This window comes from Pteronotus mesoamericanus, unplaced genomic scaffold (assembly GCF_021234165.1).
Source record: "Pteronotus mesoamericanus isolate MK-2021 breed Mesoamerican mustached bat unplaced genomic scaffold, CSHL_Meso_final contig_22, whole genome shotgun sequence".
Taxonomy (NCBI): domain Eukaryota; kingdom Metazoa; phylum Chordata; class Mammalia; order Chiroptera; family Mormoopidae; genus Pteronotus; species Pteronotus mesoamericanus.
Window position 1 is genome coordinate 9,270,891 of NW_026555090.1, and position 24,628 is coordinate 9,295,518.

At 55.9% G+C, this 24,628-nt stretch overlaps 1 protein-coding gene across 1 annotated transcript in view; it reads left to right on the top strand.

The window, feature by feature from the left end:
* Positions 1-15,037, top strand: part of STX8 (syntaxin 8) — a 242,399-nt gene extending 227,362 nt beyond the window's left edge. The window contains exon 8 of the mRNA XM_054571252.1: positions 14,851-15,037. Within this exon, the coding sequence (XP_054427227.1) occupies positions 14,851-14,918 (68 nt within the window). The 3' untranslated portion in view covers positions 14,919-15,037. The remainder of the gene's footprint in view (positions 1-14,850) is intronic.
* Positions 15,038-24,628: the final 9,591 nt, after the last annotated feature.

Below are 24,628 nucleotides of genomic sequence, written 5' to 3' on the forward strand. Positions count from 1 at the left end.
CACGCCCGCCACGTGCTGCTGCACTGTGGGCTGGCCCCACACTCAGTGCCACTGAGTGGCCTGGTGGCCCCTCGGATAATACGCCACAGGAGGAGGTCTTCAGGGGTGGCGAAAGCGTCTGAGAATCGCACTGAGTGGGGGTGTCATCGTTGCAGCACTCCCCGCAGTACAGGGGGAGACTCCTTCCCTTTGCTGTAGTGTCACCGTGCCTTGGGTGTCAGAGCTCCGCAGCCTGAATGTCCCTGTGGCGCCTGCGTATTTCCTAGATCCAGCTGCAAGCCTGGTGCTCCTTCGGGTAGGAGACCCTTTTCCATGACCCATTGCAGAGCGGTTTCCAAGCCTCTTTTCTGTTCTCACCCTGCCAACCCTGGCGCTGCCCGTGGGGCACCCAGCCCTGATGCCTCTCTTCCTGCTGCTAGTGAAAGCCCAGTGGCAGACCAACGAGCCCAGTAGTTTTCACGCTGTCCCTGCCCCCAAGCGCCCCCCTTCCCACTGCAGTGGTGTCATTGAACCAGCGTTCCAAGGCCCAAAGAGGGGCAGGCCACGGGCGTACTCGGAGAAGGCGCGCCCCCTCCTGACAGGCAGGCATGAATCCCATGCTCTTGCCTTTAGGTATTTTTATACATGAAGGCATACAGGTTGTTGGAAGAATTTGCATGAGCTTAAATTTCAAAATCTTTTTTCACGGCGGAGTCTTTGAGAGTGAGGCAGAGGCGATTTTCAGGGGCGTGTGGCAGCCAGCGAGGTCGCACTGGCGCTGGTCACGGCAGAGGGCAGGAGGCTAGCCGGCCTCTCCTCCGAGGCTCCCCCTTCTCACGTGTGCGTTCCGTGCTGTGGAGCGGGGAAGGCGGGCGGCTGAGGTGTCACAGAGCCGGGCAGGTCAGCGTCTCTTCTGTCCAAACATTCGTGACCTTGAACGCCCCGTTTGTAGCAAGAACAGTTTCCAGTAGGTAGTAATAGCAGCTCATGTCCACTGAGAACACACCATGTGCCAGGCCGTGTACTTGGCACTAAGCTTTCACCTCCTTTCTTCTCCATGACAACTCTCGGGGCTAAGGGCTAGCAGTGTTGCCTGATTCCCGGCTCGGGGAGGGACTCCCCTCCCAAACGACAGTGCCGTGATTTGGACGCAAGCCCCCGGCTTCCCGGCCCATGTCGCAACCTTAGTTGTTATGCTGGAAGGCCTCCCAAAGCGGGTAACCTTGTGTTCGCGCACACGCGGGAGGTTCCCGTCCTCTGCCGTTTCCCCGTTCCGTTGGGGAGTGGTGCACACAGTGCGGGAAGGTGCTGGGACAGAGAGCTTACAGTTGCTTAACGGTGACCACTTGAAAGCAGGAGTGACCTTTTGAACACAGTGGAGCTGATTTTTCTGCCTGCACAATGAGGACAGGCTTCACAGCCAAACTGAGTGATCATGACATATGTTCTGGTTATTTGGGAAAAGACTCGGCTCTTAAAGTGAAAGGACCACGTCTGGCCGCTCTCTCCGGCACTTATTTTTCTTTTCTCCCACAGCTCTTAACAGCCATCTTTCTTCTGCCCTCCCCGCTGTGGCTCTCGCTTATATATAATCCATGTCACCTTGGAGGCCGAAGGAATGCTGAGATGAGGTGGGGGCAGAGATGGCCTCCACGATGACAGAGTGGCTCTCCACCACAAGTACCAGAAGGGGTGCTCACAGTCCCCACTTTACCTGAAATGCACTTACCAGGGCTCTTGCAAACTTCTGGTGACATCTTGCGTCTATTATTCCACCCTGCTTCTCCCACCACAACCTGGCTCCCGTTTGACTTCAGCAACCAGCTGGCGGCCAGCACGTGGCGACTCTCAGCCAGAGCTGTTACAGAGGGAAACGGCCCCAGCGCCGGCGGCAGCCCTCAGTGTAAGGCGCACGCTTCCCGCTTGGGCACGGGGCAGCGGCAGTGGGCCGCTTCTTCGCAGGAGACCGCCCGTCCCCACGGGCCAGGCAGGCACAGAGTTCCCCAGCCGGGGCGCCCCTGCCCTGGAGAGGGACGGGCACCCACTGACAAGTTCTTCCTCTCCAGCCCTCCTTTTCTACACTCCATAATAAGTCCCTTTTCTGTTTCCAGTTGTCATTACATCACCCTTCATTCCAACAAACTCTCGTAATGTGTTATTTCTAAGCTTACATATTATTAACATTCGGGGATGGCAGTTTCCTGGTGCCACGCAGGAAGGCACCCTAATCTCACCCGCGCTGTGTTTCCAAGTCCCACTGTGGGGCGGCCCGTCTCTGGAAAGTGTTAGCACCCCCGCCTCCCGCACGTCGCCCGAACCCCAGGGAAGGGGTGAGTGCCTGTGAGCGACCACCTAGCCTTCTCGTAGGAAGAGATAAGCTGTATTTTTCTTTTGAGCACTTACGGCCTTCTAGCCCATTACTCAGTTTACTTATTTTGGTTTTTGTCTGTCTTCACCCACTGCACCCCTCAACACACACACACACACACACGCACGCACGCACACGCAGGCACACACGCACAAACGTGAATAGCAACTCAGTGAGGCTGAGGGCAGGGGTTCCTGGCTGTTTTGTCTATTGCTGTGTCCCCCGCCCCTAGAACAGTGCCAGGAACCCTGTACGGACTCGGACAATTATTTCTCAGATACAAAAGCCAGCAGAGGTGTCAATCCGGAGGGTATCAATGTTGTGTTTGCTTCCCTAACCACACCAGGAGTGGGGGCGTTCTCCTTTTTTTTTGTTGATTAAGCATTTATTGACCAGCTCACTGTGTAAATGTATATACTGTATTTTGCCATGTATAATGTGCATTTTTTTGCCTAAACTTTTGAGGGAAAAATAAGGATTTGCATTATACATGGGTAGTACTAATTCTGTATCTATTTAAAAGTTTTAAATTCTTTTATTTATATTTATGCATTACAAATGTAGCTCTAGAAAGCAATAATGATATCTGTATGCAAAATAATACCCTGGAATATGATAATCAGTTTTGTTTCTAAATATAAATAACAAAAAATTGAATTAAAAAATTAAAACAAAGCATTTTTGTCCTGAAAATTTGGTCCAAAAATGTGGATGTACGTTATACACAGCAAAATATAGCCATGTCTATGAAGGGCCCAGCGCCCCTAACGGTGGCAGGCGTGGCTCTTACGGAGAGCACTGCGGAGGCAGGAATGGAGTGCATCCGCCTGGGACCTGCTTAACCCAGACACCCAGTTGGTCCGACATCATGTGCCCTGAGGGAAGAGGGAGCCCCAAGCGGGGAGGTCCTGTTAGCTTTGTTTGCAAAGAGGGGACTCTCCTGCCCTGGACTTCGCTCCGAATACCGCTCGCCCCGGCACTGAGCGCATCTCCGGTTCCCTTGGGCTCTTCAAGGCGCGCACAGCATTACCCAGAGAACTGTGCAGTGATGGGGTGTGTGGCTGTGAAAGAGGAGAGCTTGGCCTCTGAGAAGGCCTCTTCATGGTGATAGGTGCTCAACGGGGACCTTGGCCCATTCGCAGCTGGGCGCTGGGCACAACACAAGGCCATACGCCCAGAGAAGCACTGCCTTTGACTGTCCTTCCATCGTTAAATCAGTAAAGGGAAATTGTTCTCATGTAACTCATAGTTTTCCAAATAATGAGAGACAAATAGTTACTTGTGCTGATGGTGTCTTTACGGAAAGGCCTTGGTTACAAGTAAGAGGAAATGACTCTGGCTCATTTAGGTTAAAGAACGTGTGATTTATTTGAATGATGTTGGGTTACTTGCCAGAATCTAAGGGGTGATTGGGCCAGCCATGTCTCAGGAAGAGTAAGAACAAAGGCGCGTCCTGTGACCTTCTGGCCTGAGTTTGTGGACCTCCCCCCGCCTGGAGTGTCACACCTACTGTGACCGAGCCCCAACACTGCTCATCCACGAGCCAAAATTCCTGGGGAAGAGAGCGTGGTCCGCCTCACTTGGACTCCACCACGTGACCCATCAGCGTGTGCACAGAGGCAGGGCGAGTGGAAAGGACAAGACTGCACCCTCCCACCCCCACAAATAATATGCTTTTCTGAGGTTTGGAACTCTGAGACTCAGTTCAGACATACCGCCCAGTAGCTTTTTGCATCGTGGTCAAACGATTCACTTTAAAAAAAAAAAAAAAAAAAGGAGATGGATAAATATTTGGCGTATTGGAAAGGCCCTCCATCAGCACCACCCCTCTCTGCCCCGCCTTTCTTACCTGAGTGAGAACTTCGGTGGCAGCGCCCTCCTGCCGCCTTGCCCCGCTCCCCTAATTGATGCCAGGTGATGTTTCCCGGTCTGAACAGATGAAGGGGCCGTAATGGTGAATCCACAGCCTGACTGGAGCCATCCAGAAATCTTTTGACACTCAGTCAAGAGGGAATTGTCAAAACAAGATATCCATAGCAGAGTTCCTGACTGTCTTTTCAAAGACACTTGAATTCCTGCCAGCCTCCAGACAGATTTGCGTTCCCGGGGGTAACACGCGGCACAACAAGGGGATATTTCTTAGCAAATATTGATAGCTTCAGAGAATTGGCATTAAATTATTGACTTGACAACTCATCATCAGCTGCTTTTGATTGCTGATACGAAGGATTATCCATTTACAATTGAATTCTGCTGTTGAATTGTGGCGATGGCCAGGCTGCACTTACTTCAGGGAAGGGAAATGAGTAACACTTTCAGAACAGGGATGGGGCCTAGAAACTAGTCAGCACTCTCTGTGCAGGACGCAGCAATAACGGCCGAGCTTTTGCAGACTCCCCCTGAGGAAGGTAGCGCCTGCAGAGCTTTTCGCATTTGTGTTGGGGAGCCAAGTGGGCTGATTTTTCTGCCTCTGTTATGAGACTAGGAGCCCCTTGACGGGCCAGCGTGTGTCTTGGCTCCCACTGGACATGACCCGCAGCGGGCACCCTGTGAGCATTTGTGGAGGTCGGTTTTGGTGTGGGTCAGTCAAACCCTCTCGGGCAAACCGTACCCTGCACGGCACCCTTGGTCAGCTGCCCATCGGGACAGCCTGACAAACAAGCCTGACCCCTGCGTGGCTACCCGACTCTCCCTGGGCTAGTGAGACCAGCTCTCGGGGGGTGGCTCTGTTGACTGGGTATTTGCCTCGCCACCCTCGTGGCTGTGACCCAGCCACCTGACGCCTGGACCCGGGGAACTGCCACCCAGCTCCTCTGCCCATCTTGTGCAGTCTTAATTCCTTTTAATTTCCTGTTTCTAGGCAAGTCCTTTCTTTTGTCTTCCCAGCCCCCACTCCTCTCAGGTCACCTTTCCTGATTCCTGCTTCCTGCTGAGAATGTTTCACGCTCTCTGGCCCCCAGATGTCTCTATCTACACCATTCTCGTGTTGATTCTTTGCAAGTTTTTCCATTTATGCAGAGCATTGCCTCTTGTCCGCGTTGAAATGGGGCCCCGGCCCAGGGACGGGGAAGGCGGCTTCTCCCCAGATGGGGCCCAGCCATCGGATGACAGGGCTGAGGTGCCAGAGTAAGGAAGGTGCCTCTGTCCTCCTCGTGTCACCTCAGCACAAATCCAGCCTCGAGACACGTGGGGCGCCTGCCACTTGAGAGTCACCTCAGAGGAGACCACGGTTTCTACCTTCAGGAAGCTTGTACTTTTCGGAACGGAGCCGTGTTCAGTCGGCGCTGGCCACGTGCCAGGCCCTTGGCTGTGACACATGGCCGCGTGACCCCCCCCCCCGGCCTCCGCCACCGCAGCCTTGGGAAACGTGTTTCCCCCTCGCCAAGCCCTCGGGAGCTGGTGCAGAGGTGCTGGGGAACTCCCTCTCTCAGGCTTGGGGGCCCGGCCGGAGCCCCCAGTCCTGCCTCTTCCCCAGGCGGTAGTCTGAACCGTAGTCTCTTTGAAAGGCACAGACGCACACACAGTCACAAGCACATCCGGTCAGTGTGACATACACCCGATGAGAAGTGAGGATGTGTTTAATTCCAGTTTTCCTTGTTTTCACTCAGAACCAGAACACAGGCAGGTCCTAGCCCAGCTCTCCGCTGTCTGATGTATTTCTTGGAGGAGTCGCCATGGGCGTCCCCCTCCATCCGGCTGGGCTCCCAGGTGGCCCCCTGCCATCCTGAGCCCTGGCTGCCCCCGGCGTTGCTCCCAGCTCTGCAATACTCCCTCCCAGAGAGGGTGGCCACGTGCCCAAAGCCGGCAACCCTGCTGTCGGCCTCCCGTGGGGCCCTCTCGAGGGCAGCGTGGCCCGACTGACCGCTGAGCCCTGACCTTCTCACCTACGAATTGGGGGAGGTTTTTGTCCTGCGTTCATTTGTCGTATGGCAAGAATAATAAGGAATTTAAGCACCGTGAACGCTGTGCGCGTATACGCCTTACCGCAAGCATAACAGTAGCTGCTCTTTATTTTCACTTCTGCTCTTGCTATCTGTGTCATCGCTATCATCATGATTTGGTGCCACAAGAGCTAAAGGGCCCGTCTCCCAGCCCCGAGTCCCTCTCTGCCCGTCCTCACACGGAGCTGAGCAGGTTGCAAGGCGGCAGACTTCAGAGCTGCCTCGGGCTTCCTGCAGATCTTCCAGGCCCCCCGGGCCTTGCCTTAACCTCTTCTCGCGCCTGCGACCCCAGCCCGTCCTCAGCGCGTGCCCCTGCCCTGACCTTCCCTTCCTCAAAGGCCTTTCACAGGGCGGTTTCTCACAGCTTCTCTCACCTGGCGTCCACTTGGCTGTGCTCTGCGCGCCGCTCACTGCAGCCAGCGTCTCACCCAGCACAGCTGCCAGATATTCCACCCTGAACTTCCAACCTTTCCTGGACGCCCGTCCTTACTGCGGGCCCCGGCGAGAATGGGGCTCTCTGTTCCGAAACCAAATGCCACCCCAGTGTTCCTGTTTTCACTCCTCTTCCTTCTCTTTTGGAATGAATGACATTTTATTTCTGTTATGAAACCGGGAGACCGGCTCCCTCACAGGCCGCGAGCGGAGCGTCTGCCGTGCACAAGGCCCTGTTCTTGGTCAGCAGGGGTACCCGCGGGAGTATGATTGTCACCATCGCTCCCGTTCATGGAGTGCCAGTTATGGAAGTTCTGGAAGTTTCATGAACTTCACCTTATTGAACCCTCACAACAAGCCTACGAAATCAGTGCTCTCAGGCTGATTTTCCAGATGGTGGAATTCAGAGTTAGGGAACTTCCCCAGTGACTCGTAGGCTGGACAGTGACGGGTCTGCAGTCCCACCTCCCTGACTCCCAAAACCGCCCCCTTCCACCGCATCCCATCACATGAGCCCTGTGCACGGAGAGCCTGTGATGCGAGGAAAGAAACAGGGATAAGTAGAGTGGGAATGGGCAGGCAGAAGGCAGTGCTTGAGGAGCAGGAGCCTGGCCATCGGGCTTCTTTGTTTCCGGGGAGCCGGGCTCGGTCAGGGGCTGAGCAGCTTCCCCGAGGAAGTGGCACCTGAGCCACTGAGTTCCACCCCTTAGCCCTGGGGAGGCTGGAAGGACGCTGAGGAGATGGGGCAGCCGTGGAGGGGCAGGGAGGCTGACGGCTGACCCAGGAGCAGAGGCGGGAAGGCCGCAGGGAGGGGCCTGGGCCGGGTAAGAACACAGCGTTCAATGACAGCACCCTTGGAGCTGGGTGTGGACTAGATCCGGCAGGGACACTAGGTGCCTGTTGCCCCACCTGTGTCAGGGCAAACCAGGCCCCGTGGAGGTTTCCCCAGGGCGCTGAGCTTGCAGGCGGCTGAGGAAGGCGGAAGCGTGTGGGCCTGGGCCGGCGGCGAGGCGGGCAGCTCCGGACGGCCCGTCAGTCTAGGCCACGGGGTGATCTCACGGGTAACCGCAGTTCAATCCGATAATCAAAATGTAAATATCTTCACCTTCTCTGCACCTTGTCTACTCTTTTCTTAGCTTCTGTGCTCGGTAATGGGATTAAAGGGAACATTTACATGAACTTTTGAAAACAAATATTCAGTCTTGTCTTCTGTCCTGCTTATTCCCACCTTAACTCAGGAGTCTGCTGCGAAACATCTGTTGGATCAGCGAGAACTAACTGGTTAATACATAAGCAAATGTCACTTATTGACAGGCACCGCTTGGGCGGGGGTGGGGGGTGCTGCCAGATCCTTTCATAAATGTCCCTCATGGATCTTTAGAGGTTATGAGCTATGTGAGAGTAGTTTGTTGGCCATGACTTTCCCAATGTGAAGAACCAGGCAGACAATAAGAGAATATATATTTTGTTTCAAAACAACCAACAACAGGTAACCAGTACGGTTTTCCTTGTGATTTAAGAAAACAAACAAACAGATAAAAAGACTTCCAGATAAACATATCCCTTACCTCCCACCCCCTCGCCCCTCCCCCGCCCCTCCTTTCCCACCTTCCTTATTTCCTGCACTTCCCACAGCCGAAGGGGGAAGTGGCCCAGGCCGAAGTCAGCCCTCACAGGAAAAGCCAGGCCCCATCCCTTCCTCCTCCTCCGCCCGGGAGAGTCCTGAGCTGTTACCTACGCTCAGCCGCCACAGAGGTGTTGGCAGCACAGCCCCCATCATTTGCAGGTTTCCAGTGTTTCACTGGAAAAAATATGGACCATTAATCCAGATGAACAATCTTCAGAAAACGCGACACTGTTCCTGAGAGACTGTGTTTCATATCCTTTCCCAGTTTGAAAAGGGGTTTGTTTTCTCACATCTTTTTCGAATTGCTATGAGCTGGACTTGTAAATATTGTAAGTGGTTGAGTAATACTCATCTGGTGAACTGACCAAAGGAAGTGGGCATGTTTTTCCACTCCTCTAACTCTGGCAGCCCGTGCCCGCCCTGACGGGCCCTGGGTATTGGGAGGAACGGCGGCCCCGCCGGGGACCCGCGGGACCGTGCGCAGGGCGAGGGAGCGCGGCGGGAGCCCTCCCGCAGGCTGGAGCCCCCCCCCCGCTGCTCCTGTGCTGGGCTTGGGGGCAAAGCGCGTTCGTTGTTTAAGAAGCAGGCAGGTTCCCAGAAGTCCAACTGTCTTTCCTCGTTCCGAAATGTCAAATTTTTCCTTAGCTAGGGGATGGATGACTAGACCCCCTGAGGTTTAAGGGCCACTCTGAGGCAAAAGAGAGAAATTCTCTCTTTCACATGTGACGGAACACTCTTCGCGGTCTTCTTGTGGCCACCGCTCCCCCCCCCCCCCCCGCCACATCGTGCACAGGGGGACCCCCTGCATTCCCTCGCTGGAACCACTCCCCACCCCTGAGGTGCTGGAGACTCTTCCCTGCCTCTGCCTCTAAGAAATAATAGTCAACCTTCTGACTGTGGTGGAGGTGGCGGCGGCGGCGGCGATGGTATGGTGTTTTCTTTTTTAATAATGCCTTCCCTTTTAATGATACTGCAGTGATTATTAATGAAATATACCTGGGATTTGCTTCCTGATACATTGGGGGCGCGGAGCAGGTGGGAGGGTGTCTGTCAGATTGGCCATGGCTCGGTCTCTGCTAAAGCTCAATGATGAGTTAATCACAGCTCATTATCCTCGTCTATGTTTGTATTTGTTTCAATTTTTTCACCATAAAAAGTTATAAGAAGGACGGGAAGAGGAAAAAAAAAAGAGAAGCACTGAGCGGGGCGGGGGTGGGGGTGGGTGTGGAGCCGGGAAGAAAAGAAACTTTATACCAGTACTGCAGCCCACAGAAGTCTGGGCGCTCTCCCTGATAAACCCCCACTGTGGGGAGTCAGAGTGCCCCCCCCCGGCACCCCTCCCCACACACAGCAAGCCCCGCCCCCGCCCCACGCAGAGAAAGGGGAAGAGCTTGGCCTCGAGTTCAGTCCCACCTGGATTCCAGTCCTAGCTCTCACTCTCACCAGCTGTGGGGCCTGAAGGAGGAGAGAGCCTTCCAGAACCGTAGCTCCCTCATCTCTACAGCAGAGGTGAGTCCTCTGCCGCTGAGAACTCAGCGAGGGGTGCACGGGTCGCCCCGGCAGCCCGTGCAGGGCCTGGCGGGTGCGGATGCTCCCCAGGCGCAGGGAGGCCCCCCGCCCCCAGGAGGCCCTCGGTTACTCCCTCTGAAGCACCCTGTCTGGAGCGAGCCTCCGTTCAGGAAGGTGTCCAGGCTGTGGCCGCATTCCGAGAGAGCCACACTTCTCAAGGACAAAGGATTGCAGTGATAAGGTATGTAAACACCTATTCTTTGTCCAAAAGAATCCAAAAGAATCCAGGCTGCAACTGGCTTTTGTTTATCACTGTCACTTGCCATCTTAAAATGACTTCCTCAGTTGACCCTCAGTGCACACCAGTTTACTTAAACCTATTGAAAATCCCCCACCCAAAGGACCCCCGTTTGTTCTGAAAGGGTTTAAAATGTAGAAGTCTTATTTGCCATTGCTCTCAAAGTCCCCCTCTTCATCCTGGGACAAGAACCCACTTTATCACATTTTATCAAGGGACACTATCTCTGCTGTCAGTCGCTGAAGTGCATTTTCATTTTTCACAGGCACTGTGTACCCTGTCACACCTTCACTGTGGCACACGTGTGTCATTCACAGTTTCTGCGATAGAGTAATTAGCAGCCTGAGGCGAAGCCGCTGTATGAACAGTTCCAGGAGCCCTGCCCGCCCCGCTAGGTGCGGTGCTGTGGCGGGCCTGGGAAGCCCGGACCGCTGACCTTTCCCCTCTGTCCCCCTGCTGACTCTGGAGTGTTTGTAGACCAGTACTGACCAGTTTTTGACTTGACTCTTTCTTGGCCTCCTTGACACATTTTCTCAGCTTCTGCTTTGCTACTGACTATTGCTTCTGTGTCTTTTTTAATGGCTCTTCTTGTGCCTTCGAGATACTCAATGTGTGTATTTACTTACGTGAAAAAAAAGGTGCTGTGCCTCTTCTGTGAGCCAGGCGCCCGGCCTGGGGCTGCGGCTTTGGGCTAGACAGGCACAGTCCCAGCCCCGGGCGCCGTGCCGCTGGTGAAGACAGAAAGCAACTGAGGGCCTAACTTAGGATTTAGGAAGGGACAAAAGCACGGTCCCCTGGGGGTCTCGACGGAGGTCCCTGAGGAAATGACGCAGATGCTGTGTGCTGGAGGGCGGCTAGGGATTCGCGGGGGCCAAGGGCGGGCGGCACTGCCTGCAGGGAAGGGATGGCCTCGGGAAAGGCCGGGAGGTAGGAAGGAGCGCAGCGAGGCGGGGGGGGACCGGAGGCCAGGACGGCCAGAGCCCAGGGACGGGTACGGCTTCGGGCGGCCGAGCAGGACTGCACAGGGCCTAAGCCACCGTGAAGGGTTTGGATTTCGGTTTAAGCCATCGGAGAGTTGTAAGTCAGGACATGGCCTGACCCGATTTCCATTTCCAGCTAAACTGTGGAGACTGGATTGGGTAAAATGAGCGGCAGGTCCATCCACTGCAGTGGCCCAAGATGCCCTGAGGCTTCTTCCCTCGGACTGCAGGCTTCGCGTGTTTAAAACCGGATGTGGGGTCTTCTTCCCAACCAGTTATTGCTCTTGATTTCTTTGTTCTCATCGCTTGGTCTGCTACTCTCATAACCGCTCTGACTTGAAAACTCCAGGTCTCTTGTATCGGCCTCTCCTTTGGGCCATGACAGCTGCCTCAGCCCAGAACGCTGGCTGTCCAAGTAGCTTCTCTTCCTCGGGTGTCCAGCTCTGATCCTGGCCGAGCAGGTGACAGTACTTCTTCCCGAAACACCACTCATCCCCGTCTCCTTTCCTCGGAGCTCGGCCCCGCCTCCTGAGGGCAAGCCTGGGCTCGAAGGGCCGGCCGCTGCCCCAGCGCTCCACCGTCGCCTGTCTGCGCCCCCCATTTCCGTTATTTCTTCCTATTGTGCAATATAAACCTTTCACCCCAGTCGAGAAGTAGTGGGATTCCTGCCCAGGTGGAGCTTTTGATCAAGCTAAAGACGTTTCTAGAGACAGAAATGAATGAAAAGATTTGTTCTTCTTGTTCTGGCAAGAAGATGGATGGAGACAATATTCAAACACACCCCCCGCCACCTCGCTACAAGCATTTTGAAATGCTAGATAAAATATGACAACACCCCCTAAAATGTTAGAGCCTAGCTGAATTTACAGGGAAGAAGGGAACTCCCCAGATGAAATACATGGAGACCGAGCTGGAAACCAGAACCGACGTGAATGAGCCGATGCTGCAGCTGGGTCGTCATCAGCCAGGGACGCAGAGCAGGGTTGGCACAGTTCTGCGAAGGCCGGGCAGTAAAGAGGCCAGGCTTTGCCGACCACAGGCAGTGTGACATCCTCTCTCTCTTTTCCAACAACCTTTTAAATATACGTAAACCATTCTTAGCTTGTAAGTTGTCCAGAGACAGACCATAAGCCAGGTTTGGCCCATGGGCCACAGCTTGCTGAGGCCTGATAGAGAGACTTGGGTCTATGTCCACCTGAAGATGGGACTGGGGCGGGGGGAAGGAGTCGTCTTAATTTCCCAGAGTGAGTACCATGAAAAGACTGGATAATCAGAGAAAGGGGGTGTATTAGGGAAAATGCTCCCCTTGTCATGGGAGATGACAGGGAAGCTTGCCGTATGCTAAGTCACTCACCCCTCAGCATTTGAAACCATGGATGTGCCGTGCTTACGTGCCTTGGGTTTGAAATTTGCGCTACCTGAACCACAGTGAACCCCGGGGGTCTGTGACTGGAATTCAGGAAGTCTGTGAACCAGAGGAGAAAGCTAATTGCATTCTTATTTTCACTAACCTCTAATTGAGATTTAGCATTTTCCTCAATTAAGAAGGGAATTAACAGGCAACAGTAGTGTTAGGAGACTTTCTTAGGTCTTTGTCACCAATAGAAATCACAGATATTTTCACATCAAAATATAGTACATCTATTAGTATCGCAGAATTTAAAAAATACATATTTTGATTAGTATATTTCAATATAATTGGAAATTTTAAAACACACTTTTAAATAACTATTGGGCCAAAGGAGACATTGTTGAAACTCTTTTAATATTTAGAATTTTGAATCTTAACAATGCTTATTTCATATCAAAATTGTAGGTTTAGAGGGGTAGTATTTAGAAGGAAGATGGAAAATGAAGGAGTTAATTTTCAATTCAAAAACTTAGAGAACGAACAACAAAATAAACCCAGAGAAAGTCTGAATAGTGGGATTGAGGAAAATAAATGCAGAAATTAATAAGACAGAAAATAAATGAGAGATGATCAACAAAGTCAAACTTGTTCTTGGAAAAGATTAATTAAAAAAAGGCACACTTGTGGCAAGACTGGTCAAGAAAAAAATAAGAGTGCACAAATGCATGGTTAGAAATGACAAGGACATAGATACAGCAGTGTTTCCATCATAAGAAAATAATGAAGTTTTATGCCAATACTTCAGAATACTCAGGAAAAAAAAATGGGCAATTTCCCAGAAAAATATAATTTAACAAAACTGACTCAACAAGAGGGAAAAAACAGAATTCCCAGTGTGGGAAACTATCCAAGTGTAGAGTGAGTGTTGAAAAGACATTGAGCAGCCATTCATTCATTTATTCAACAAATGTGTATGGAGCCTCCATGCCAGGCACTGTCAGAGAAGCCGGGGCTGCAGCAGTAAATGAAATAATCAAATCTCCATACTCTGTCAGCTTACCCTGTCAGTTCTGTCCAAAAGAACTTTGTGTGATGATGGAAGTGTTCTTTATTGTCCCTGTGTGGTGTGGGAGCCACTGGCCGCTTGCGGCTCTTACGCCCTTGAGGTAGGGTTAGTGCAACTGAGACACGGAATTTTTCACTTTATTTCCTTTTAATTAACTGAAACTTAAGTAGCCAAATGTGACCAGTGGTTATATAGCTAATAAGACCAATACTGTGTTCATGGCTTCCTCTAAGAAAGCAAGCCGCTGAACTCTCAGGACCCCGACCTTTCCAGAAACAGCTCCTCAGTCTGAGGTGGGCAGCCCTGGGGGCCAAACCACCAGGGTCCTGTGGGTTTGACCCCCACCGTCCCTTTAGAGAGCATTTTCAGGTGCTCGAGCTCATTTGCCCCTCACTTCCCTCCTGGGGCCTCGGTAGCCCAGGGATCCGTCCGCAAGCAGAGGTGTGTTGAGCGCTTCCTTTGTGGTTGCCACACACTGTCTCTGGTGTCTGCCGGCTGTGCTAAGCGCTCTTTACACGCTGGGTAAGTGTGGAGGACACTGAGCTCAGTGAGTGAAGGGGCCGCGTTCTCCAGGGTCTCCATCAGCTTCGCGGGAACGGGCAACCCCAAGTCCAGCGGCCTGAGCTGGGGAGGCGGGGGCGTGGCGGGCAGAGCTGAGCACAGGGAGCAGACCGGCTGGGAGGGCCGATGCACTCCTTTGTCTTCCCCCGCCAAACATGTTAGGAAATAAAACAGAGAGAAGTACTAACATAAAAAGTTATATATGAAGAAGAAGTCCCTCTCTTGGATATTTTTACAGGTTGATTATGTAAGCATCTTGGCCTCAAGAAGAAAAGGCAAAGCCCTGTGGGTAGTGGAGGTCCTGGATTCTAGAATGAATTTCTCTGTCACCTCAAAAGCCCTTTGCTTTATCTGTGTCACATCAGCGCAGACGGACAAGACGGCCAGGCTGCACACAGAAGCTAGATCTGGGGGCTGAGCACGCACCCCCTCGCCCTGGTGCTGCGAGGGGAGGCCACACCCGGCCCCCCGGCCTGCCGCCAGGGGCTCTGGCACTTCGCTGGCTCGCTCTCAAGGTGGCGGGTACCGAGGCACCGGCATCCCTGGGGCCCCTTTCTGCACCCACCAGCCAGCCCTGGGGCTGCTGACACCTGTCACCCGTGGAAGCACAAACCAAAGGCCCCAAGGGAACAGACCTCCCAGAGAGCGGCATCCCGTTCTCTCTTAGGGTGCGAGAGGGATGTGTGATGCTCGTCCAGTATGAATCACTCAACGGGCTTGTGTGTTTCTCTTTTTCAGGGATGATAATGGTGATTTTATTGCTGCTCGTGGCTATCGTGGTTGTTGCAGCCTGGCCTACCAAGTAGTGGCAATAAAGGGACCACCAGCTGGGACACCTGCCGGCGATGGAGGAAAGCTCAGCACCCTTTTGATACATGAAAGCTGCTCTCAATAAATCCCCTCAAGCTCTGAACTCCTGGTGCACGTTGTTTCAACAAAAGCAGATTGTGTGGCAGCCCCGGAGCCGACTGGTAGGTCAGGCTCAGTGTGGCCCTTTTGGCTCCTGCCTTGGTCATTTGGGTGCTAGCCCAAGGTTCCTCTGGCGGTCACTGCCCGTGGCTCCCCTCAGATGCCACCCACCCAGAAGTGAGCTGGGATGGGGGGGCTGAGGCCAAATAAGCACTTTGTAACCTTGACTATGTGGCCTGCTACGGAAGTCACGTGTCCCTGCAGGAACTAAGTGAACAGTCAAGGACACGTTGTCCAGGCAGGGAGGAAGGAGTGCCCAGGGCTGTGTCACATGTCTCAATGTGTAGCCACACCTGCCCGTCACCGCCTGGCTCGCCGCCACCACTGCCGCTGGTGCCCGCAGGCATCGCTCAGCGCTGTCCTCTGTGGGAGCTCCCTGCAGGCCTAGAAGCACATTCTTTTCATTTCTTCAGTGATAGTAAACCCAATTTCCAGGGCTGAAACATCTTTTTTCCTTTTTTTGAAATCCTCACCCAATGATATGTTTATTGACTTCAGAGAAAGGGAGATCTATTTGTTACCCCCCGCATGCGCCCCAACCAGGGATCGAACCTGCAACCTTTTGGTGTAGGGACAATGCTCCCACCAACAGAGGTACCGGCCAGGGCTGAACCATCTTTAGAAGCAGAATCATGTCTGTTGAGTAAGGTAGGTGGGGTGGGAGGTGATCCGTCTGGAAAGCGCTGTTTAGGGTTCACAGAAAGGTGTGATTATGAAGTCAGGAGAACTATGCCTTTATTGGCTCCTAAACTGGCTCTGACAACCAGTGTGTGAGTGCGCACAGTGCGCATGTGTGTGCGCGTGTGAGAAAGGGCAGACCTGCAGAGGACCCCAGGCCCATGCGGGCATCAGGGAGTTCGAGGGGAGAGGGCCCAGCCTCGTGCCCCTCCCCGATCTGTACAGGAGGCAGACCGGGCGGCTGGCCTTGCTTTGCCCTCTGTGGCACGGGAAAAAATTCAGGCTGGTGACAGGGCGGGATCCAAAGCCCAGGGTTTCACCGAGGAAAAGCAGGGAACAGGCCCGTGGCAGGGTGGCCTGGGACGGCCTCCTGTGGGTTTCCTAGGCACTGTGGGCGACTGCTCTCGAGAGGGCACGACAGGCCCCGCTGCTGGCAGAGGCGGGCGCAGGAGGAGCGTGGTGCTGCCTGGCGCAGCGCTGTTTCCTAGACCTGAGGCCCGAGACTCCCATTCATTCACTTGCCCGCCTGGAGGGGCAACCGCAACTTCCTGGGCAGGTTGTAGGTCATTGCCCAGTGTGGGTGGCCTACTCCCGGCAGCTCTTCCCTAGGGGCAGAGTCGCCTCAAGGCCCAGCGGGCCCTGCTGCGCGTGAGTGGGCCTCCTTCCATCCGGTGTGCGCGTGTGGCGTGATGTGCACGTCTCTCCGTGAGGGGCGATCCAGCCCCGCCCAGCCTCACACGGGGACCCTACTGCGTAGGGGCCGGAACAGGGAGGACAGCACTGCCTGCACAGCCACCCAAATGGGAGCAGCCTAGACTCGCCCAGACCTGGGGGTCTTGCTCCAGCTGTGAACCCCTCGCAGGTCAACGAGGCCCTCCGACGACATCTCTTCACTCAGAGCCCGGGCCGGTGGGAGAGCCGCTGTGGGCTCTGGCACCACCTCATCTGCTCCTGTCTCTGGCCAGGAGAGTCACCTGGCCCTGCTCAACCACGAGGGGGCCGGGAAGTGCCCAGGGGGCAGAGAGCCTGAACCAGGTGGTGAGTGACCTCAGTGACGACCACAGCACTTACCAGCTGTGTGACTGAGGCCGTGAGGAGCAGGTGGGTAAGCGCGTGTGGACGCAGAGCGCACTGCGTAGCTCTGCTGCAAAAGGATTCCTCCTCGACCCCACATCGAACCCCCACGGGCCAGGCGGTCTCCACATCCAGACTTGGGGATGCCATCCCACTCTCTCCACCCAGCGTGACAGAGCAAGTTCCTGTGAGGACAGTCATCGAACCAGGGCAGGGCAGAGCTTTCCCATCTGTTTGGGCCCTAGCGCCCTGAGACCTCTGGGACTGCCAGCACGCACGGCCCCAGGCTAGGCCTCGCATGGTGAGGCCCCGGGCGCAGGTTTAGGGGTACGGCCAGGCTGCGTTCAGACGGGAAAGGCCGCAGGTGAGAGGGCAGGAGCGGAGGCGGCACGAGCGTGCTCCGTGGCATCAGGGCGCTGCGCTGCAGAGTGAAGAACGGGAGATGGAAGCAGACACGATTCAAGATGGGCACGTTCCCGAAAGAGAGGAGCCGTGCTGGACGGGGGCCGCGGGCTTTTGGACAGTCCCGCTTCCTGGGATGCATTTTGCTTGGGGGGTGGGAGCGGAGTGGTTGCTAATGGATCACCCAACAGAAGATCAAGAATTTGGAGAGCTCCATCTTTCAGTGCTGTCGTGCAAAACCCCAAATCTTTATAAACAGTGTCTCCCTGGAGCCCCCCACTTTGGGGCTCATGGGAGGCAGCACTGAAGGTCTGTTTGACTTTCTCACCTCCTCTTGACTTGCTCAGCACGGGGCCCCGGCAACTCATGGGGCGTCTTTGAACCAGAGCCACGGTGTTCTGGCTCGGCCGCACGGAAAGGCCTTTTCAAGCCAAACACTGAGCTGATGTCTGCACACAAGAGCTTCTGTTCTTCAGATGAGTGGGCTCAAGGCCCGGCCCAGCACAGCTAGCTGGGTGACCTGCGCAAGTGACTTCACTTCTCTGGACCTGCAGGCAGGGGAGGGGTGAAAGAGCTGGCCAGGTTAGGCCGCAAGGACCTGCCGTCCAGGCCCCGGGCAGTGCTGGGCCAGAAGGCGGGGCGGTGCTGGGCAGGAAGGCTCCCACACTCCTTAGCTTTGTTGGGGTGGGCTTCCCACATGACACACGCACCCCACTCTGAACCAGCGGGCAGACCGGCAGCGGCAAGGCATTCCCGAGCCCCCCGTGGGAAGCTGCTGCCCCAGGACCCCCTCTGGAGTAGAACGGCTAGCGTGACGCCGACACCTTCCGGCTGGGTCCCGTAGGCCTGCTTCGCCCCTTCCAAGGGGTCAGGAATGCAGCCCAAGGTAGCCCCCCGCTCTGAGTCGACTCTGTGAGCTGTGAGACCTCACTCATAAAGAAAAGAGGCAAGACAGGGCTTTAGCACCCATATCTAGGGTCCTTTTTCAATGAAAATAGACTTTATTAAAATAACAGTATAAGTATTGTTTAACTTAACTGATTATTAATTATAAGCATTTTGAGTCTGGATACCATATAAAGAAATCCAAATATCTGGTTAACGGCTGGTACTTTTGTTCCGTTGAAATGTCATTATTATTAATAACTGTAACTAAGCCTTGGCTTTCAGTAGCCCCAGGACGACCTGCTCTTTCCAGCCCTGCTGGTCCCCAGCGGAGCCCTGGGACCTCCCTCCGTGAGGCCACAGCAGGCTCCCCTCTGACTAGCTGGAGCTGCCCCAGCCCCAAGCTGCATTTCCCCTCCCAGCCAGCAGAGCGGCCTCAACTTCCAGGGAGCCCCCATCCCTGCCTCTTCAGCTCCCGGGTTACACTGAGAGCTCTTTGCAAAGACTAAAGAACACCCTTTAGCTGGTTGGTTTTTCTAACCTAAGCCTCCTGGTTAAGTGGACTTCCCTACCACCCCCTTATTTTAAAAAATGGGCCAAGATTCACCTTTCCTCTAAGTCCGTACAACTTCAGACTTCTTCCCAATGTACCTCCTTCCAGAAATGAGCTGCTGGCCTGTTGAGTCTTCAGTTTGATAAAGCAGTGAATTCATCTGTCCATGACTGTATTTCTCACTGGCTCTGGTCGTCTTTCACTCCCCGTTTTTCTTGGCATATTTCTGATGTCTTTATTTAGTCTTAAGAGAGCATAGAAAGAGGTGTCTGGGCAACAAAATCTGAACCCCAGGACTGTCTGTGCCATGAGTGGGCAGTCCCCATCCCGAGGCACTGGCTCCGGGCAGGGCGGGGGCGGGGCGGGTGGCCCTTGACAAATGAGCGTGCCTCTCTGAAAGTCAGCCAGCCCTGCAAAGCCCTCTTACCCAGCGGGGTCTGGGCTTCGGACTGGACTGCCCTGGACCCGGAGTCCTGATGGGGATCACGCGGCTTCCTTGCACCTAACCATTCGAGTGTCTAACATGGACTCTCCCCGACCACCCTGGGCCCAGACGCAGCAGCGACCCACCTCATTTCCTGCACCGAGTTTGTAGGTCGCCATGCCTCCCTCCGGCTAGAGAGTGAGGCGGGCGCTGGGAGGCAGCAGGGCTGCTTACAGTCCACGTGCTAATGTGCCTCCAATCAAGTTCCTTCAGGCCTTGGGGACTGAGCTGCCGCTGACAACCCCGTCCCCCGGTCCGGCAGTGGTGGGTCCCAGAGGAGATGGCACTTGGTCGCTGACAGCTTTTTTATGAAGGGCAGAAACAAGCCACATCAAGCAAGTCCTTGAGAAATGGACCCTCGAACAGAATGACCGCAGCTGAGATTTCCACGTGCGGCACAAACCTCTGAGCCCCAGCCTCTCGGCAAAGGGTCCGGCCGGGCCTGCGCTGGCCTCGGGAGGGGCCTGAGGCTGCAGAGAAGGCTTTTTTCTTCCTGGCCTATCCGGCCACCTGCGACCTGCATCCTGTCCCTGACCACCCAGTGTCAGGAACTGCCATTCCAGCAGGACGCTGGAGGCCACCCCGTCTCTAACTGCCCTGGCTTTGACCCCTAGTTCTGAGAACGGCTCCTGCTCCGCAGAGCCGGGCCCTTTCAGGAGCCCGGGCGGCCCTGCTCCTGCCCAAGGTGGGGCTGCCAGCCCCTCGGCCAGCTCCTCACACCCCAGGGACAGGGCTTCCCTGCCTCCCAAGTGCCACTTGAATCCACGTCGCTGCAGGACCAGACCAGGCCCATCTCCGAGACTCGTCTTAGAAACAGCTGGGTGCAGAAATTATGGCTTCCTGGTGACGATCGGCTCCACTTTGCATAGCAACACAACATGTTCCTAATGACAGAATTGTTTATTTAATAAAGAAATCACAACCATTTGGAGGTTTAAATATAGTTTCTCAGAAACCCAGTGAGCTCAGCTCCCGGTGGCTGCGTGGCGCTGGCAGCGGCCCAGTCCCTGCGCCACACGGGGCCTTTAGCAATGGCTGAAAAAAAGTCTTGAGTTTTACTAACCCTGTTGTCTTTTCTCATGAGTCTCCTCTTGGCTTTGAATAGAAGAAATTGGTTCTGTGAAGGACAAAAACTCTACTTGCAGGTTCCGAATCAGATGGGGACATTCCAAGGCACGCTCCGCCCGGCGGCTGAATTTGGGGCAGGTGGGAAGGATACCTCTTTGCCCTCTCCCCTGCGGTGCCCCCGACCTACAGCCCTAAGGGTGGCAGGGACGGACCCCAGGGATGGTCCTTGAGGACTTAAATACAGCTTGACCCATCCGAGAGACTTTTAGCTTAAAATCACATCAAAGCCAGCAAACCCAGAGACTCTCCAAGCAAAGCTGCCCCCCACCCCCTTTGGGGGCTGGAGCGCTGTGTCAGGCTTTGCGAACAACCAGTGGCACTGATCACCGAGGAGTTCTCAGACCAGACGCCCTGCTCCTTACGTGGCGCAGAGACCTGCCACCCTTCCCTCTCCCAGCACGCCTCCCGCCCAAAACTCCGGCCGCCAGTCATGACCGGGAAACAAAGAACAGTGTACAAGAGTTTATTTAATTGATATCTGAATTTAGTTCTATCATGTGGGGCCCACATTACAAGTTCCATCTGGGTCCATTACAACTCTAACCGAAAAAAACCAAAAACTTAAAAAAAATCCACAACTTTTTCCATGTCATTAAATATATTCATATATAATAACCATAATATATTAGTATGCATTGGAAAGGAACACTGACCCAAACAATATGTCATGGTCACAACTAAACATTTACGATTCTGAGTGAGCAGAACTCCGAGACGCAGGAGGAGCTGAGGGGGGGTGGGCAGTGCACTGGGAGCGGGGGTGGGGAGAGGTGGCCAGGACACAGGGGTGGGCGCTGGGCCGGGCAGGGGGCGGCCGGGGCACACGTTCTGATGCCCCCGGGTACGGCACGGCTGCGGCCCTGACCCGCGGCCCCGGAGCCTTGTCGGTGAGCCTCGTTTGTCCACTCTCAGCCTCTCTCTCGATGGGGGGCTTCCTTTGACCACTGAGATCTCAACATTTTTCAGTTTCCTGGAGGGACCGTTTATTGACCCCCCCCAGAGCCTCCTTGATTTCGGTCTTGTTCTCACCTGGGCCAAACCCAAGAACGGCTCACCCATTTCCTGCACCCTCCCACGGAGGCGGAATCCCAGGAGGCCACTAGGGCCCGGGGGCAGCTCGCAGCCGCCTGGGTGGACTGCAGGCGTCCCTCCCTGCCAGGCCCAGAACCCGAGGACGCCGCCCCCGCCCTGAGCTCTCAGGCCGGCAGCCTCGCCTGCAGGCGAGTCCGGGGCAGCCCCGCGTCCTTCCCATCACCCCGCCCCACTTTTTAGAGTTACTGTATGTCAGTAAAAGCAGGCACTCCGCAGTCGGGGCTCCAGACCACCCAGCAGGTAAGGAAAAGGACAGCTGGGGAATCTGTCTGTTTAAAAAAAAAAAAAAAAAAAAAAAGACTAATCTGGTTTGTTTGTTTTTTTTTTTCAAACACCTACATATCACAATTCTGGTTAATACACTCTTCAAAATCAAAATCTAGTTCCATTTTACATCCTTTCCTAACTGTACAATTGGCACACCCCAGTTCCTATCTCCGTCTCCGCCCCGGGACGGCGTGGGGTGGAAGAGGGTGCTCCCTCGAAGGTTGGTGGCTGGACTCAGAGAAGCGGTGGACCAGTTCTGGCTGGGCCGTGAGGTGCGGAGGGTCTGGGAGGGCTGAAGTCCCCCAGTACCTTCATCATCCCCACCTGACTGACCTGGCCCCCCAAGCACATTCCCCAGGGGCCAGGCTCCCCGGAGGACCAGATGGATGGCCTTTGCCCTCAGGGTGCTGAGCAGGAGGGTGAGGCTGGAGGCTGGCTGAATTTAAAGCAAGACACGTTACTGCTCGGCAGGCTGCTGGGGGGCCTCAGAGACCACCAGCGCCCGCCCTCCACTGGGACCGAGACCCAGGGTGGAGGCGGTGGGGCCTGGCTCTTGCGGGCAGGGCCGAGGAGCCAGGCCGGTGTCAGCAGAAACAGGACGGCAACCCGGGCGGCGAGTGCCTTTTCAGGACTGTGGGCCCGCAAAACACTAAGGCGTCCAAGGAGGACTGGTGGCTAGGAGAGGGGTCCCTGTGCTCCCAGCCGTGGGCCTGGATTCAGGGAAGACAGAGGTCCCTTCCCAGGGCCATTCTGTCCTCCCTCTGCCCCTGTGGGCAGCTGTGCCAGTCTCTCCTGGAATTCCTGCCAACACCCCAAGCAGCCAAATGTCCTTCCCACTGCGTCTTGGTTCAGCCAAGGCCTGCCTTCCAGAACCTGGGGCTTCCAGGGCTTGCCCCGTGGTGAGCTTACAGCCAGCCTCACCCGCCACTCTTGCCGCGCCGCTGAAGGTGGTCCTGTGCCCACCCCTCCCCACACACGTCCATTCCGCAGGCCAGGGGCAGTGTCTCGGTGGTGACCCGCAGGAGCGCCCCGGCAGCCTGCTCTGGAAACTGAGCGGCCAGGCTGCAGAGCTGGTGCGCAGCGAGCCAGGGGCAGCCCAGCCCGGGGTCCGGAAGCCTGGCTCTGGAATGTGAATCCAGTTCTGCCGCTTATTCGCCTGGTGACTGTGGGTGCCTGTGCTTCAGCTTCCTCGCTGGTGAGAGTGGGGGCGAGAATCCCTGTCTCACAGGGTTGCCTTGAGGATAACAGGAGGTCCTGCGGGTAAAGTGCCAGGCACAGAGCAGGTGCTCGCTAAATGGCAGCCACGATGGGCGCCGAAGCAGAGGAGGCAGAGGGGAGCCAGACCACAGGGGTACCCTTCAGACTTAGCGTGACCCTCCTGAGCAGGCAAATTCCAGCAGAAAGTGAAACCGACTTCCTGTCTGGCGAGGGAGCCAGGCCTCTCACCCAGTGAGCCGGGTGCGGCCTCTGGGCAGGCGCAGGGCTCGGGAGACAGGGAGGCAGGAGGCCCTGGGCAGAGAAACAGGCCCTGTGCCAGGCAATCAGGCCCAAAGGCCTGGGGTGCCCGCCTGAAGACAGTGTCTCTAGAAAGCTTTGGAACAGGGGTCCGGCCACACCGGGGGTCACAGGAGGCCTCGCTGAGGGGGCAGCCGGAAAGGTGTAGGTGAGGTGCTAGACCAAGGCAGCTGCCGGGGGCAGCCCCAGGGTGGGGGCAGCTACAGCAGGCATTCTTGTCCCTTCCCTCAGGGAGCAACAGGAAGTGGTTCTGGAGTCCTTGGTACCCAGGAACCTGGTCACTCCTGGCCCTGCGCGCCCCTGGCGTGGGCCCTCACCTTGCTGATCCGGCAGGCCCCCTCCCCCAGCCGGGCCTACCCACCTTTGCAGCCTGCATTCCATGCCCATCCAGGCCCTTCCCAGCTGTTGACACTATTGAGGGGCCTTGTGGGAGCTGATGTCATTACACAAATAGTGTCATTGCCATAAACCCAGCCGGTGCCCCCTCCCCCTCCCCTGGAAAATGTCATAAAGGGGCTGGTTCCAAGTTTCCAAAAAGGAAACTCTCTGGGAGGTTTTGCCTTCCCGATGCCTCCTCCAACAGGCAGCTCCAGTATGAGGCAGTGACCACCCGGCTTGAGCTCCTCAGGGGTGTCTTTGGGTCCGTGGCCCTCTGCATGGGCCGGAGTCCTGGGCCTGCACCCAAACCCCAGCTGGGCGGGGGCAGGAACCCGCAGGGGCTTCTGCGTCTCTGGCTCGCAGACTGTAAACCCCTCACCCCACCCAGGAGGACCAATTCGGCAGGTGGCAACGGGGACCACAGCCTGCATGGGGAATCCTGGTGGCACAGGCTGCTTCTGCTGCCCACAATTGCCTGCCTAGCTCCTTCAGACGGGGCCCACATTGTCCCAGCCAGGTGGTCCTGTGACAAAAAGAGGGTCGGGAAAAGGAGAGGATTTTCGGTCTTTTTTATGTTTGGGGTGGTGGTTTGGCCGGACTCGCTCAGCCCAACTGGGGCCTGAGAATTCACAGTTCTCCTCACGTCCCCTTCTCCCTAACCACACACGGGCCGCAGGTGCGGCCCCTCCTGCGCGGTTCTGCGCCAGTCCCTGGGGCCCAGGTCAGTCTGCCCCGCCCCCGCCACGGCGACCCCGCCTGGCCCTAGGGAAGCGCGTCCCTGCTCTGGAAGGAGCCCGTGAGGTAGCTAAGTCTCGTCCTCATTTCTCCAGGGCCTGGCCTGCTGCGCACCCCTCCCGGAGCGCGGCTCCCGCCGGAGGCGCGCAGGGTGGGGTGAGGGGCGGGGCCGCCAGGAGAGGCGCCGCCGAGGGCCCCGCCCTCGTGCCGGCCGTGGCCCCGCCCCCACCCTCCCCCCACCTGGGAAAGCCCTCGCGGGCCAAGTCCACGCCGCTGCGGTGGCGCGCCGCGCCCGCTTGCGCTCGCCCGGCCCGCGCCCCGCCCGCCCGCCCGCCCGGCGCGCTGCTGCCTCCGCG